Source organism: Theropithecus gelada, chromosome 9 (assembly GCF_003255815.1).
Source record: "Theropithecus gelada isolate Dixy chromosome 9, Tgel_1.0, whole genome shotgun sequence".
In the NCBI taxonomy this organism is placed as follows: domain Eukaryota; kingdom Metazoa; phylum Chordata; class Mammalia; order Primates; family Cercopithecidae; genus Theropithecus; species Theropithecus gelada.
Genome location: NC_037677.1, coordinates 26,879,656 through 26,895,815, shown reverse-complemented (window position 1 = coordinate 26,895,815; position 16,160 = coordinate 26,879,656). Strand labels below are relative to the sequence as shown.

The 16,160-nt window shown below is 36.9% G+C and overlaps 1 protein-coding gene across 4 annotated transcripts in view; it reads left to right on the top strand.

Annotated features, from left to right (window-relative positions):
* Positions 1 to 16,160, top strand: part of ARMC3 (armadillo repeat containing 3) — a 115,450-nt gene that overhangs the window by 27,218 nt on the left and 72,072 nt on the right. For 3 of the 4 annotated variants that reach the window (XM_025396751.1, XM_025396750.1, XM_025396752.1), the window contains exons 4-7: positions 4,682 to 4,807; positions 7,925 to 7,993; positions 8,256 to 8,431; positions 10,785 to 10,979. In XM_025396751.1, the coding sequence (XP_025252536.1) occupies positions 4,682 to 4,807; positions 7,925 to 7,993; positions 8,256 to 8,431; positions 10,785 to 10,979 (566 nt within the window). The remainder of the gene's footprint in view (positions 1 to 4,681; positions 4,808 to 7,924; positions 7,994 to 8,255; positions 8,432 to 10,784; positions 10,980 to 16,160) is intronic. The other variant, XM_025396753.1, reaches the window with a different exon arrangement.

The window sequence follows — 16,160 nt, the reverse complement described above, 5'->3', positions numbered from 1 at the left end:
ACCCTATGAGCCAGGCACGGGATATAATCTCCTGGTGTGCCATTTGCTACCACTGTTGGAAAAGCGCAGTATTAGGGTGGGAGTGTCCCGATTTTCAAGGTACCATCTGTCACAGCTTCTCTTTACTAGGAAAGGGAATTCCTTGACCCTTTGTGCTTCCTGGGTCGAAAAATCTTAAACAGTTATGTACCAAATATGAGATCTTCAAAATACATGGAGCTAATAATGCAAGGAGAAATAGATATCCACAATTAGAGCTGGAGATTTAAATACTCCTCTCAATAAATGAAAGAACAAGTAGACAGAAAATATATAAGTATATAAAGGATTTGACAATATCAATGAATTTAACCTAATTAATATTTATAGAACACTTTAAGAGCAGTAGAGTACACATTTTTTTTCAAGTGCGTACAGAACATTTATCCAAATAGATCATATTCTGGGCCATAAAATAAGCCTCAATAAATTTTAAGTGATTCCAATAACACAAAATATATTTTCATACCACAGTGGACTTAGAAATCAATAATGTAGAAAACTCTGGATAATTGTTAAGTAGTTAGAAAATAAATAACATACTTTTAAATGACTCACAAATCAAAGAAGAAATCAAAACAAAAATCAGAATTGAAAATTAAAACACAGTAAAGGATGCCACTAAAAGTATTCAGAGAGAAGTTGATTGCACTAAATGCCTATACTGGAAAACAAGGAAAGTCTCAAACCAATAACCTCAACTTCTATCTTAAGAAACTAGAAAAAGAAGAACAAGGCTGGGTGCAGTGGCTCTTGCCTGTAATCCTGGAACTTTGAGAGGCTGAGGTGAGCAGATCATGGGGTCGGGACATTGAGACCATACTGACCAACATGGTGAAACCCTATCTCTACTGAAATACAGAAAATTAGCCAGGCGTGGTGGCGCGCGTCTGTAGTCCCAGCTACTTGGGAGGCTGAGGCAGGGGAATCTCTTGAACCTGGGAGGCAGAGGTTGCAGTGAGCCGAGATCATGCCACTGCACTCCAGCCTGGCAATAGAGTGAGACTCCGTCTCGAAACAAAAACAAAAAACAAACCAAAAGTTAGTAAAAAGGATGTAATAGATATCTCAGTATAAATCAGTGAAATAGATAACAAAAAAATTGATGAGCCATAAAAATGAAAAGCTGCTTTTTGAGATCAGTAAGAATGATAAACCTCTAAATGGATTGATAGACAAAATAAGAGAGAAGACAAATTATCCATATCAGGAGTGGGAGAAGGGACATCACTAGAGATCCTACAGATATGAACAGGATAAAAGGAATATTATCAATAAATTAATACCAATAAATGCCACAACTTAGATTAAGTGGACAAGTTTATTTCAAGATATAAATTTCCAAGCTCACTAAGAAAAAGACAGTTTGAATAGCTCTATATTACAAAAACTGAAATTTGTAGTTAAAAACTTTCTCACAAACAAAACTCCAGGTCCAGATGATTTTACTGGTGAATTCTACCGAACATTTAAGGAAGAAATAATACCAATTACACACAAATACTTTCAGAAAATTGAAAAGGATGACGTACTTCCCAATTCATTCTGTGAGGCCACCACTACTGTATAAAGGCCCAAACAGAAAAAGGCAAGAAAGAAATCTGCAAGTCAATATGCCTTATTAACATAGATGTAAAAATTCTAAACAAAATGTTAGCAAATTAAATGCAGCAATGTATAAAGAAAGCTAACACATCATGACTAAATGACTCTTATTCCCAGATTGCAAGATTGGTTTAATAACTGAAAATCACTCAAGGTATTTTACCATGTGTGGTAGGTAGAAAAATAACCCCAAAATATCTACATCAGAATCCCTGGAAGCTATGAAAATATTGTGTTACATGACAAGGGAGAAATAAGAATGCTGATAGAATTAAGGTTGCTAATCAACTCTCTTTGAGATGAGGAGATTACCTTGGATTATCTAGGTTGGGCCAACACAATCACAAAGGCCCTTATTGGTGAAAGAAGAAGGCAAGAGAGACAGAATTGGAGATGATATGGTGGTGGAAACAGAGGTCAGAAGGGTGTGATTTCTGGCTTTGAAGATGAAAGGGACTCAGTAACCAAGGCATGCTACCTGGAAAAGAAAAGGAAATGGATTCTGCCATAGAGCTTAGCTCCCAAGGAGCATAGATAGCCCTGCCAACATTTTGAATTTCACCTACTGAGATATAGATCAGGCTTCTGACTTTCAAACCATAAGATAATAAATTTGTGCTGTTGTTAAACCACTAGTTTTGTTATTACAGCAGCAATAAGAAAAAAAAATTTTTTTAAGAAAAAAGAAAAACCATATGATCATCTTAATACATGCAAACAACCTTTTTGGCAAAATCCAACATCCACTCCTGATAAAATATGTCTGCAAAGTAGGAATAGATATAAACTTTCTCTGCCTAATAAAAGATATCTACAAAAAAACTCTATGCCTTACATCACACTTAATGCTAAAAAACTGAATGCTTTTCCCCTAAGATCAGGAGCAAGAGAAGGATGTCTGTATTCAACATTGTATGGGAGGTTCTTGCCAATGCAATCAGGCAAGAAAAAGAAATAGAAGGCATCCAGAAAATTTGTAGTTAAAAACTTTCTCACAAATTAGAGAAAGAGGTAGAACTATCTCTATTTGATTTATAGAAGATGATATAATCTGGCTCTGTTCATGCACCCTAATTATTTTGAGATTAATTCATATTGTAGCATTTCTTTTTATTGCTATTCCATTATATGGATTTACCACAGTTTGCCTGGGTCATATGGTAGGTGTACATCAACATTTTAAGAAACTGCCAAACCATTTTCCAAAGTGATTTGTACGTTTTATATTCTCACCAGCAATATATGAGGGTTCTAATTTCGCTCTACACTAGCTGGCACTTGTTGCTGTTCATCTTTTTGATTATAGTAATCTTTGTGGCTGTGAAGTGGTATCTCATTGTGGTTTTAATTTGCATTTCCCTAATGACTAATGATGCAGAGAAAATGTACTTTATCATCATTGTATATCCTCTTTGGTGATGTATCTGTTCAAATCATTTGTTCATATATATTTTAAAATTTGCTTGTTTTCTTATTCAGTTTTAGAAATTATATATTCTGGATACACATTCTTTATTTCTGTATCAGACATATATTTGCAGAATTTTTCTCACAACTTAGAGAATATATTGTTTTTAAAAATTCTAGACTTTTTCCGTAAGCAGTTTTAGGTTTATAGAAAAATGAGGCCAGACACAGTGGCTTGTGGAGCCTGTAATCCCAGCACTTCGGGAGGCTGAGGCAGGAGGATCACTTGAGCCCAGGAGTTTGAGACCAGCCTGAGAAACATAGTGAGACCCCATCTCTACAAAAAAAAGTTGAAAAAAAAATTAGCTAGGCATGGTGGTGTTTGCCTGTAGCCCCAGCTACTCAGGAGACTGAGGTGAGAGAAAAACTTGAGCCCAGGAGGTTGAGACTGCAGAGAGCCATGATCATGCCATTGCACTCCAGCCTGTGTGACAGAGCAAGACCTTGTCTCAAGAAAAAAAGAAAAGAGAAATGAGAAGTAGAGTTCCCATAAACACCCCTCCTCAATTTCAGTTTTCTCTATTATTACAGTTATCTTTTGCATTGTATTAGTCAGGATTCTCTAGAGAAAGAGAACCAATAGGACATATGTAGAAATATATGAGAAGATTTGTAATGGGAATTGGCTCACATGATTGTGGAGGCTGAGAAGTCTCATGACAATACCATGTGCAAGCTGGAGAATAAGGAGAGCCAGGGGTGTAATTCAGTCTGTGTCCTAAGGCCAGAGAACCAAAGCTGCTGTAAAGTCCTGGAGTCCCGAGGCCTGAGAACAGGAGCTCCAATGTTCCAGGGCAAGAGAAGATGGAAGTCCCAGCTCAAAAAGAGAGAGGATTTTTCCTTTTTACACTCTCTGTTACTCAAGCCCTCAACAGATTGGATATTGCCCACTCACACTGGTGAGCGCACGTCTTTACTCAGTTTAGAGATTCAAATGCTAATCTCTTCCAGGAACACCCTTACAGACACACCCAGAAACGTTTTAGTAGCTATTTGTGCATCCCTTAGCTCAGTCGCTTTGGCACATAAAATTAATGTGATGACATCTATAAACAATTCTATCAAATCTACAAAAAAGGGCTAGAACTAATTAATTATGCAAGGAAGTATTTGTTGAGTTTCTGTTACATGACCGGCACCGTGCTAGGCACTAAGGTTATGAGAGAATAGGGCAGAAAGGGCATCTGTCCTTATGAGGAGTTATCATGGAGTAAGTAAGCAAAACACAGAGGTTGTTAAGTGATATGACAAAATTACAACAGGATAAAGGGGGATAAGAAAGACTTGGATGTGGTGACAGTAGATAGGGTGATTGTGGGGGACTGCTCCAAGGAGGTGCAGTGTGAGCTCAGAACTGAAGACAAGATGAAGCCAGCTTTGTAAACAGGGGAAGGAAGAGGAGGAAATGTCCGGGATGCCTGTCTTTTAAGTTTATTCTGAGGGAAATACGAGTGTAAGCCAAGAATAATGTGAAAGGCAAATGGCAAATAAGAAATTGGAATGGCACAAGGCAGAATGCTGATGAGATCGATAATATCCATGTATGGTTTTGTTTTACGTGTGATGTCAGGTGAGGAAAATAAAGCAACCCTCCTTGAACTTGGAGCTGTGGAACCTTTAACTAAGCTACTCACCCACGAAGATAAAATTGTAAGAAGAAATGCTACTATGATATTTGGAATCCTGTCTTCTAATAGTAAGTATCAACTTTAAAAAATAATCAAATAATCCCATGTAATGCATTATCATTCTTTTAAATTTAACATTAAGGAATTTGTTTCAATTTTATTTAAACTGACTTTAATGTTCACAAAAACGTTTTATCAGTATAATGCAGCAAATGTGTGATTTCATATTTTAAGGGATAATTTTAAAATAGGAAAATATGTGCAAGCACATCCATGCAAAAACTCCTCTCAGAGTTGGTGAGGTAGTCCTGCAAGCTGAGATAGCAATCATTTTCTCTTAAAGTTTTTTTCTTTAGTGTAATGTAATTTGCCTGCCTACATGTATGTTACATTTCATATATATTTCTTAGTGAACAAAGCCTAAAGAGTTTTGATAAACTGATTTTTTTTGAAACTGCAAACTATATTTTACAAAAGATAAATTTAAATGTGCATTTACCAAGGTAGGCGGATCACTTTAGGTCAGGAGTTCGAGACCAGCCTGACCAACATAGTGAAACCCTGTCTCTACTAAAAATACAAAAATTAGCCAGGCATAGTGGCAGGTGCCTGTAATCCCAGCTACTCGGGAGGCTGAGGCAGTAGAATCACTTGAACTCAGGAGGTGGAGGTTGCAGTGAGTTGAGATCGCGCCACTGTACTCCAGCCTGGGCGACAGAGTGAGACTGTCTCAAAAGAATAAATTTTAAAAAGTGCATTTACTTCTTAGACCTATTACTTGCTTGGAATCATATATGCCATATTATTATTCTATTAATATATAATATATACTATGTAATATTAATCATGTGTACATGATTAACATTAATATGTGATTAATATCAAGAATACAATTAATATCAATTATATTATGTATCATTAGTATAATATATTAATATGTAATTATACATTATATATTAAATAACATATTAGTATCATATGATATGACGGTATAATAATATTAGTTAAAAGACACTATTAGGTCCATTAGAATATCAGTTTGACCACCATGCCAATAAAGGCAGTCTCTGACTTATGAACAGGATATGTTTTCCTTGTCATTTTCTAATGGTAGTTTTTGAGTTAGCCACCAAAAACCCTGTAACTCATAATAAATTTTAAATGACACTCTTAGTGGAAACTGAATTCTAACATTAAACGTAGGTAGCTATGAATAAACACATGCCTATCATGGTACATGGCTAAAATCATTATGCTTTCCCATCTTATGATAATCTCAGCAAAACACAAGCACGGATTCTTTCCTAGTTTTCCTGCCTACCTGCTGCTCGCCGTTTTCCCTGGACCCCGTGTGATGACAGTGAGGCCTCCTTATTCCATGTCCAGCAGGGGTTTGTGGTGTGAGTGTGTTCAGGGACAGTTATGAATGGAAGTTGGGGAGAGACGTGGAAGGGCGGTTTTGTGTGGCGTCTGTGCCATTACAGCCTCAGCTAGAGACTGCTTTTGCCGGGGCCCTCTGCGAGGAGTCAGTGGAAGGCAGTGACTTTGGGAGCTCTGATGGTAGTTGCGCTCTAAGGCAGCAGCCTGGGAGTGTTTCCCGAGATAGCAACAGGATGAGGACAGTCATGGCGCAGTGCATGTCCCACCAACTTAGACTATGGTAATAATACTAGTTAACACTTACATGCACTGACAAGGGGCCAGGCACTGTGCTAAGTGCTACTGATATATTAAATCATTTAACCCTATCTAACAGCCCTGTGAAGTAGATACTATTATTATTTCCTTTACATCTGAGCTAACAGAGGCATAGAGAAGTTAAAATAAGGCAGTACTCAATTGAATTATGGGCCCTCCTAAATTTATCACAAGGATTATCTGTGTAACAATTCTATATTAGTATCATATTGAATGTTTAACCAAAAACAAAAAAGGAAAATTATAACCAAAAAAGGGAAGTTTTTTTAAATTTCTTATGTTTTATTCTATTTATATACCATGGAATTTGAGAAACAAAAATATTTTGTGGCCAGGCATGGTGGCTCACGCCTGTAATCCCAGCACTTTGGGAGGCTGAGGTGGGAGGATTGCTTGAGCCCAGGAGATTGAGGCTGCAGTGAGCCATGATCACACCACTGCACCCCAGCCTGGGTGACAGAGTGAAACCCTGTCTCAAAACAAACACACACACAAACCTTTGTAACACCTCTTATGCAACTCTTTATCTTAAAAGTAGGATAGATACCTCAAAGCATTCGTTTATTTGCCCAAAGTCATGCAGGTGGTTAGTAGTGGCACTGAGGTTAGAGCCCTGCACACAGGCATACCTGTCTAGCTTTAATCAGGCTGACAAAAATAGTATAAAATGTACTTTACAACAGTCAATATACTTATTTTTAAGCATTTTTGGCATTTCTAATAATCGAATTGAATGTAAGCAATGAAGCTGTATTAATTGAAATAGGCTGGATAATTCTTATTTGTATTCTGTACAAGATTTATTAAAATCAGAATTAAAAAATACCCTCCCAGCAAAACACACACACACAAAGATTACTATTACATAATAAATAAATGTAGGACACAGTAACTCAACTCTTCTGATATGTGTTCTAGGCACATTTTGCACTTTTATGGTTATTGTTTCTAGGGTCTTAGAAGGAAGTACAGCTCAGGATCGAGGAATACAGCAGGCTAGAGAATGTGTTGGGGGGTTGGCCCCACCTAGGCAAGAAACCTGCCCCACCACTTGCTGTGTGGTTTTGAGCCTCAATTTCCTCATCTGTAAAATGAGATAATAGTATTACCTGTCTCATAAGGGAGTGTTCAGTAGATACTGCCATTATCATTATTATTTTGAGACAGGGTCTCACTCCGTTGCCCAGGCTAGATTTCAGTGGCGTGATCTCAGCTTACTGCAACCTCTGCCTCCCAGGTTCAAGCGATTCTCCTGCCTCAGCCTCCCAAGTAGCTGGGATTACAGGTACAAGCTACCATACCTGGCCAATTTTTGTATTTTTAATAAGCTAGGGGTTTCACCATGTTGGCCAGGCTGGTCTTGAACTCCTGACCTCAAGTGATTCACCTGCCTCAGCCTTCCAAAATGCTGGGATTACAGTCATGAACCACCACACCCGGCCTATTATTATTATCAATAAACATCAATATTGTTTCTTCCTTTGTAGATGATGTTAAAAAATTGTTAAGGGAGTTAGATGTCATGAATTCTGTCATTGCCCAGCTCGCTCCAGAAGGTAACTTTGCATTCTATATCTGTTTTAAAAAATGGAACTGGATTTTTTTACAGTTGATCAAACTATATATTGAAAATCATTCATGAGCTATTGTGAAGTGTTATTAAAATCTCTCAAACCACAACTCAATTTTGAGTTTATAAAAAAGGTGAGCTATAAGCAAGATACAATTTGCAGAGCTTTGGTTTCCAAAGCATATTTTAAAGTAGTGACTGAATAATAAGCAGTTGGCATACTTGTGTTATTTATTTTTGATACACAGAAGAAGTAGTTATCCATGAGTTTGCTAGCCTTTGTCTAGCAAACATGTCTGCAGAGTACACCAGTAAAGTGCAAATATTTGAACATGGGGGATTAGAGCCACTCATCAGACTACTGAGTAGCCCAGACCCGGATGTAAAGAAGAATTCTATGGAATGCATTTACAACTTGGTGCAGGTAAGATTAATTTCTAAAAAGTGTTCTGACGAAAGCTGATTTTAGAATTTATTTTCCCATTAAAAATAGAAAAAAGCTTTTAAAAACTCAGCAGTTTTGCATCATTAGATCTTCTTTTTACTGGTATTTATCATTCAGAGAAAAAAAATAATGGAAGCTTAATGTAGATACCTTTCAATTTTCACATAAGTCATTGTTTCCTATGAAAAAGTATTTTGGAAACGTATTTCTATTTTTAAAGAATAGAATGGCATGCAAATAAAATGTACTTCTTTTGAAACAAGAAATCTAATATGTGGAACCTGGGCAGTTACTATTGATTGAACCCTGGTGGTCTAAGCACATCGGATGTAATATATACCCTATTCAATGTACTGAGATTTTGGTTTAGGCTTATTTGTTGCTAAAAATCTAATGATCTGAGTGTGCAGAACAGAATTCATTGTCCACAATAGCAAGACGCCACCTCACTGTGCTGTTTTCCTTTGTCATGGAAATAAACTGTCAACCTTCCCCTCCCCTACAGTCCTGTCCTTTGAACCCCCACCCCGGGAACACACACACACACACACACCCTAACGCTCACAGCAGGTCAGCTTCCTGATATTTTGAACAGCCTTCTCTGCTGCTTAGATTCCTTAACAATTATCATGCACATTTGGTGAACTTTAGATCACCGGAAATTGGAAAGACACAAATTTTAAATGGCCATCAATAGAGTAAGAAATGAGGAGATACCAAAACGAGAGTGAAGAAGAGGATTACTGGAGAGGCAACGTATCCAGGCAGAGAGAGACAAACAGGCTCATGTCAAAAGGCAGCAAAAGCGAAATTCCTGGCCCAGCATGCAGTTGCCACTCCTCCTCCCTTCCTAAAAAAGACATCCTAAAGAGGAAGCTTAGTCCCTCTTTTCCCTTCTCCCATCACTTTGGCTTTACATCATTTGATTAAATATTCCTGTAAGCATATTTGTGTTTTAAATCCAAAGACTCCTTACAGCAATATTTCCCTATTGTTTTAATCAAGAAGAAATAAAAATAATTACCTCCACGGTTCTTAACAGCAGTACTGGCTTAAAAATGTGCATTAGTTTCCTCAGGCTGCTGTAACAAAGTACTACAAACTAGGTGGCTTAAAACTACAAACAGTCACAGTTCTGGAGGCCAGAAGTCCAAAATCAAGGTGTCAGTAGGACCACATCCCCGCTGAGACTACATAAGACCCTTCCTCTCCTCTTCCCATCTTCATGTAGTGGCCATCCATTGGTGGCATCCCTTGGCTTGTGGTTGCATTCCAGCAAGCTCTCCCTCTGTCATCTCTCTCTCCTAAGGACACTAATTGTACAAGGACACCGCTAAAGGCCCACTTTACTCCGGGACGACCTCATCTTAACTAATTACATCTGCAATGACCCTGTTTTCAATAAGGTCACATTATGAGGTACTGGGGTTAGGACTTCAACACTTATTTTGGAGGGATACAATTCAATCCATGACAAAAAGCAACCTACAGTTGTGTCTAAAGGAAGCTGAATATTAGTGATCAACTGAAGGATGGACAGGGGAAAGCTAAGCTACAATTGGAGCCTTTCTGCCTTATAAATATATATAGTAAAATAGTAAAATATAAAAAATAGTGTAAATATAAAATAGTATATTTTATATATGTTTTGATTATTTATAAATGTTTTGATTAAAGGTGTCATGTCTTAAAAGAGTTTGGGAGCTTTTCATGGCTTCTTGGCTTGTTTTCTTAAGCTCCCCCAACCACCCACTTCTTCACTCACACAGAATCACAGACATACAAGCACAACAATTATCTGGATTACAATGACCTCTTGATTGTGTAAATGTCTTAAATAAAGGTCATGTATCTGAATAAACCTGCTTTAAATTTGCATGCAGAGGGCCTGTCAGCAGTACTGCATGCTAATAGGTATTTCATAAAGAATCCATTTGAATGAGATAATAAGGAATCAATGCCATATCATTGTATTAATTACTATTTGAAGCAGTGTATCCAAGTGTGAAAAGAATTTTATTATGCATAGATTTTATTATAATGCTGTTTAGAGTAATCAGAATTTGCTGTATAATAAACAATAGATACTACAAAAGACATAGACCATGTATATTTTGTTGTAGACAATGTCTACATATTACAGTTAAAATAAATTTTGGTGTTGTCAATGGAAAGATTTCTTATTTTTGTGAGTTATTTTGGAAGGGAATCTGGAGTAAAAGATGGGAAAATTATAACTTATATTCTTGTGTTAGAAAACAGAATTCCTCCATTCTTGAGAATGTATTTTGCTTAAAAAAATATTGTTTTGATTATCTGTATTTTGTGGCAGGATTTTCAGTGTCGAACTACACTTCAAGAACTAAATGCAATACCTCCTATCTTAGAGCTCTTGAAGTCAGAATATCCAGTGATTCAGTTGTTGGCTCTCAAAACCTTAGGTGTTATTACAAAAGATAAGGAGTCTCGAACAATGCTAAGAGACAATCAAGGATTGGACCATCTTATTAAGATCCTAGAAACTAAGGTATTTAGTTTCATTCATTTGACTCTCTACGAGGAAATGTATCTCTCCCAAATGTTTAAAATGAAATTTTATATTTAATGTGTATTAAGTGTAATGGATTAATTTGCTTATTGCTACATAAAGTTTATTGGCCTGTTTAAATTAGGCTAATTGTAGGGACCATTATAAACTAATTTTAAAAGCCTTCTGGTTTATCAGACTTAAGATTTTTAAATTCTTGTCTATGATCTTCCTCTTGATTTCCTAAAACCCCTAGGGTGAGTCTTTTAACCTTCATTATGGTTTTCTATGGGATAAAGCAGAAGCATAATTTACCTTCTATATACATTTTAATAATATTGGAGTTAAATGTCCACAGTTGCTAATAAGCCCCTTAAGAATCAAACTTTAAGAATATCTGTGCCTTCTAGGATCTCTTGGTTACAAAAACTCATCTAGCAGTTTATTGAAAACCATTTAATTGACTTGAGTGGTCCAGATCGCTTCTGAATGTGTCCAGTGTCTTTAGCCACTAACTCCTTAGTGAAACAGTAATAAACAGATTTCAGATCCAGTATCCCTACTTTAATATTTAGTAAATTAAGTTAATTCTAATAACAGAAATCTGCTTGAAGTATTTCTTAGAGATTCCAGAGATAGGAACATATTGAAGGAGTACAATAGAGTAATAACTTTGTATTATGTTTCAAACTATCCAATTGTTAAATTTTTTTCTAAAAAACCAGAACTCAGTTTGACTATACAGCACTGGGAAAATGAAGTACAATATAAAAGAGCAGAGATGGCACAAGCATGTTCCCAGTCATGTGGACCTACCTGCCTTTGATTTGTGGATCCCATATGTGATCCCCTATAATTACATTTGTGATGCAAAATGCTAGTAACACTGTATAGCAAACATTTTATCCTGTTTAAAAGGGGAACTGAAACCAGAAATGTTACTTAATTTGCTTTATGTCACACAGGTAGAAAGTGACTAACCACAGGGTTTATCTGATATGCCACATATTTTCGCCTATCTGATATTTTACCTGTCTTTTTTTAATTAGGAAAAGGGATGGAAGCACCTACTAGGTGGCAGGCATTGTGATTTTATTAAATTTGCAATTCTTTGAGGAATGTGATGGTATTTTTATCTATGAAATGAAAGTACTGGTAATAATTGTATCATTACGTATATAATCATATATACCTATTATAGCATTAACCCTATTATACAAATAAGGAAAATGCCTCTCAAAGAGGTTGAATAACTTGCCTATGGTTAGAGCTAGGAAATATGTGAGAAGGATTTTTTAAGAACTGATATGCATATATTCTAATGGGAAAAATTCAAAGAACACAAAAATATAGAGAGTGAAAAATAAAAATGCTCGTCCCCATCCTCACCTAAGAGTAGGTACAAGGCACAGGTGTCTGCTCCCATAATTTTTATTCAGCATTGTCCTGAAGGTTGGAACCAGGGCAATAAGGCCAAATAAATAAATAACACAAAAGACTAACAAACTGGGGCCAGGCGCAGTGGCTCACACCTATAATCCCAGCACTTTGGAGGCTGAGGTGGGCAGATCATGAGGTCAGGAGATCGAGACCATCTTGGCCAACATGGTGAAACCCCATCTCTACTAAAAACACAAAAATTAGCTGGGCATGGTGGCAAGTGCCTGTAATCCCAGTTACTCGGGAGGCTGAGGCAGAAGAATTGTTTGAACCAGGGAGTTGAAGGTTGCAGTGAACCGAGATCGCACCACTGCACTCCAGCCTGGCAACCGAGCAAGACTCCATCTCACAAAAACAAACAAACAAAAAGACTAACAAACTGGAAAGGAAGAAGTAAAACTGTATTTATTCACAGATTGCATCTATATTTATTCAGATTGCATGACCACATATACAGAAGATCCTAAGAAGACTACAGAAACTTACTAGAACTAATAAATAGATCTATTGAGGTCACAGGATGAAAGTTCAATACATAAAAATGTATCGTATTTCTATATGTGAACAATGAACAAAACAGCAAAAAAAGTACAATTGGACTTATAATACATTCCTAAAATATGAACTACATGGAGATAAATTTATCAAAATTTTTGCTAAATCTGTACACTAAAAAATATAAAACACTTTTTAAAAGGAACTAAAGAGATAATATATGTATATGGAGTGAACACATATTAATATGTCAGTTTCTACTTAATTACCTTTTGCTTAGTTTTCAATTATCATATAATGATTGATTTGGTTATATTTAAGCTTGCCATTTATTTGTCTGACCTGTTGCTTTATTCCACAGTTCCTCTCTTCCTGCCTTTTGTAGTGTTAATTTTTTTTTTTTTTTTTTTTTTTTTTGAGATAGAGTCTTGCTCTGTCACCTAGGCTGCAGTGCAGTGGCACGATCTTGGCTCACTGCAACTTCCACCTCCTGGGTTCAAGTGATTTTCCTACTCAGCCTCCCAAGTAGCTGGGATTACAGGCATGTGCCACCACACCCAGCTAATTTTTGTATTTTGGGTAGAAAGGGGGGGGTTTCACCATGTTGGCCAGGCTGGTCTCAAACTCCTGACCTCAGGTGATCCTCCTGCCTTGGCTTCCCAAAGTGCTGGGACTACAGGCGTGAGCCACTGCACCCAGCCCCTGTAGTGTTAATTTTTTTAGTGTTACATTGTAATTCTTCTCTTGGCTTTTTTGCTATATTTGTTTGTTCTATTTTTAGTGGTTGCTGTAGTGATTACAATATGCAACTTAACTTTAACTTATAATAGTCTAGAGTTAATATTGAACTACTTGAAGTAAAATACTAGAACCTTTTAACAATATCTCTACTTACTTTTCCTACTGTTAATATTGTTACATATTTTATGTCTGTGTCCATTATAAACCCAACCACACAATGTAATAATTGTTTTGAAGAGTCCCATATCATGTGTCCTCAAGATATTAAGGATTATACATTCATATGTGTTTGTCTAGTACTTATGCATATATTCATCTGTCCATCAATATTTAATATTTTATATTTACTCACATATTTATGATTTCTGATTTCATTTTTTCCTGTAGATCCACGTTGTCATCAGGGTCATTTCCTTCTGGAGAACCTCATTTAGCATTTCTTATAGTGTGAATATAATGGCATGAATTCTGTCTTTTAAATTTATCTGGAAGTAGCTTCCTTTTGCCTTTAATTTTGAAAAGATATTTTTGCTTGACACAAAATTCTTGGCTGCTAGTTTTTTCTTTTTAGCATTTTTAAATTTCTTCTGAATGCCAATATTTCTGATGAAAATTCAGCCATTAAGCTTAACTATCTTCCTGTACATGATGTGTCAGTCACTTTTCTTTGGCTGCTTTTAACACTTTGCTCTTTATCTTTGGCTTTCTGCATTTCTCTTCTGCATAGAAGTGATATAATTGTATCTCCTGCTTGGGGTGCTTGACCTTCTTAGATCTGTAAATTAGTGTTTTCTGCCAATCATGGAATTTTTCAGTCATTATGTATGCAAATATTTTTCCTATTCCTTCTTTCCCTCTGGAGCCCAATTACACATATGTTGTCTCGCTTGATATGTTACAAGACTCTAAAGCTTTGCACATTTTTCTTCAATTTTTTGGATTAAATAACGTCTTTTGATCTCTATTCAATTTATCTGATTCTTTTGGCATCTCTAATCTGCTGTTTAGTCCATCTAGTGATTTTTTCTTTCTAGTTTTTGTACTTTTCAAGTCTTAAATTTCCATGTTTGAAGTGTCATTTCTCTATTGCGCTTTCCTCTGTGAACATATTTATCATAGCTGCTTTAAAGTCTTTAATTACTTAATCCACCAACATCTGGCCCTATCAGAGTAGATTTCTATTGACTGCCTTTTTTTCTGACTTTGAGTCACACTTTCCTGTTTCTTTTTTGCATAGTTAAGAATGAGCATTGTAGATAATACTTTCTAGTGATTCCAGATTCTGTTGTGCCCGTCTGAGGATTGTGGTTATTTTGCTCTAGTAGGTGGTGAACTACACACTTTGTCTCACTAGTGGTGCAGCTGGTATCTCTGCTCAGTTCTTATAGTTTCTGGTTGCTGCTGTTTTTAGCCTGACTCCATGGAGGTCTCCCCAGAGCTTCTACAGTTTGGCGGTCACCTGTGGCTCCTCTATCAGTCTCAGGCTCTGACCTCTAACACCTCTGACCAGTAAGGTTTCAGCACTCCGCCAGACGAGCTGCACATGGATTGAGGAATGCACCGTATTTAAAAGCAGTAAATTAATAAATCTCACCTAGCACAGCTCCCTCTTCAAGGATAAGATATGATGTTTTGTAGTCCTTGCCTCTTTATTTTCACCAGGGTTCCTGGGATCTCTTCCATGCATGTATAGTTTAGTGGTCAGTCAGGGGTCTGGGAATAGTTTATACTCAGATTTTGAGTTATACCATATATTAGAGTTCTCTAGAGAAATAGAAGCAACTTGATGCATGTATATTGTACATGTGCCTGTGTATATGGGTGTATTAGTCCGTTTTTACACTGCTATAAAGAACCACCTGAGACTGGGTTATTTATAAAGAAAAGAGGTTTAATTGATTCACAGATCCTAGTGGCTGAGGAGGCCTCAGGAAACTTATAATCATAGCAGAAGGAGAAACAGGCTCATCTTACATGGCAGCAGATGAGCATGTGAAGGAGGAACTGTCAAACACGTATAAAACCATTAGATCTCATGAGAACTCACTGTCACGAGAACAGCATGGGGGAGCTGCCCCCATGATCCAATCACCTCCCATCAGGTCCCTCCCTTGACACATGGGGATTATGTTAGTTAATTTGCCTGGAGATCACAATTTGAGACGATATTTGGGTGAGGACACAGAGCCAAACCATATCAGTGGGTGTGTGTTGGAGGAGGGTGGGCGGGTAGTTGTTTTAAGGAATTGGCTCATGTGATTTTGGAGGCTTGGCAAGTCCCAAATCCACAGTTTAGACCAGTAGGCTGAAGACCCAGAGAAGTGTTGTAATTTGAGTACAGGGCTGCTCTACTGGCAGGATTCCCTCTGTGGCCAGGTAGATCAGTCTTTTCCTAGTAAAGCCTTCAGCTGATTAGATGAGGTCCACCCACATCATGGAGGATAATCTGTTTTACTCAACGTCTGTTTTAAACATTAATTTCATATAAAAAGTACTTTCACAAAC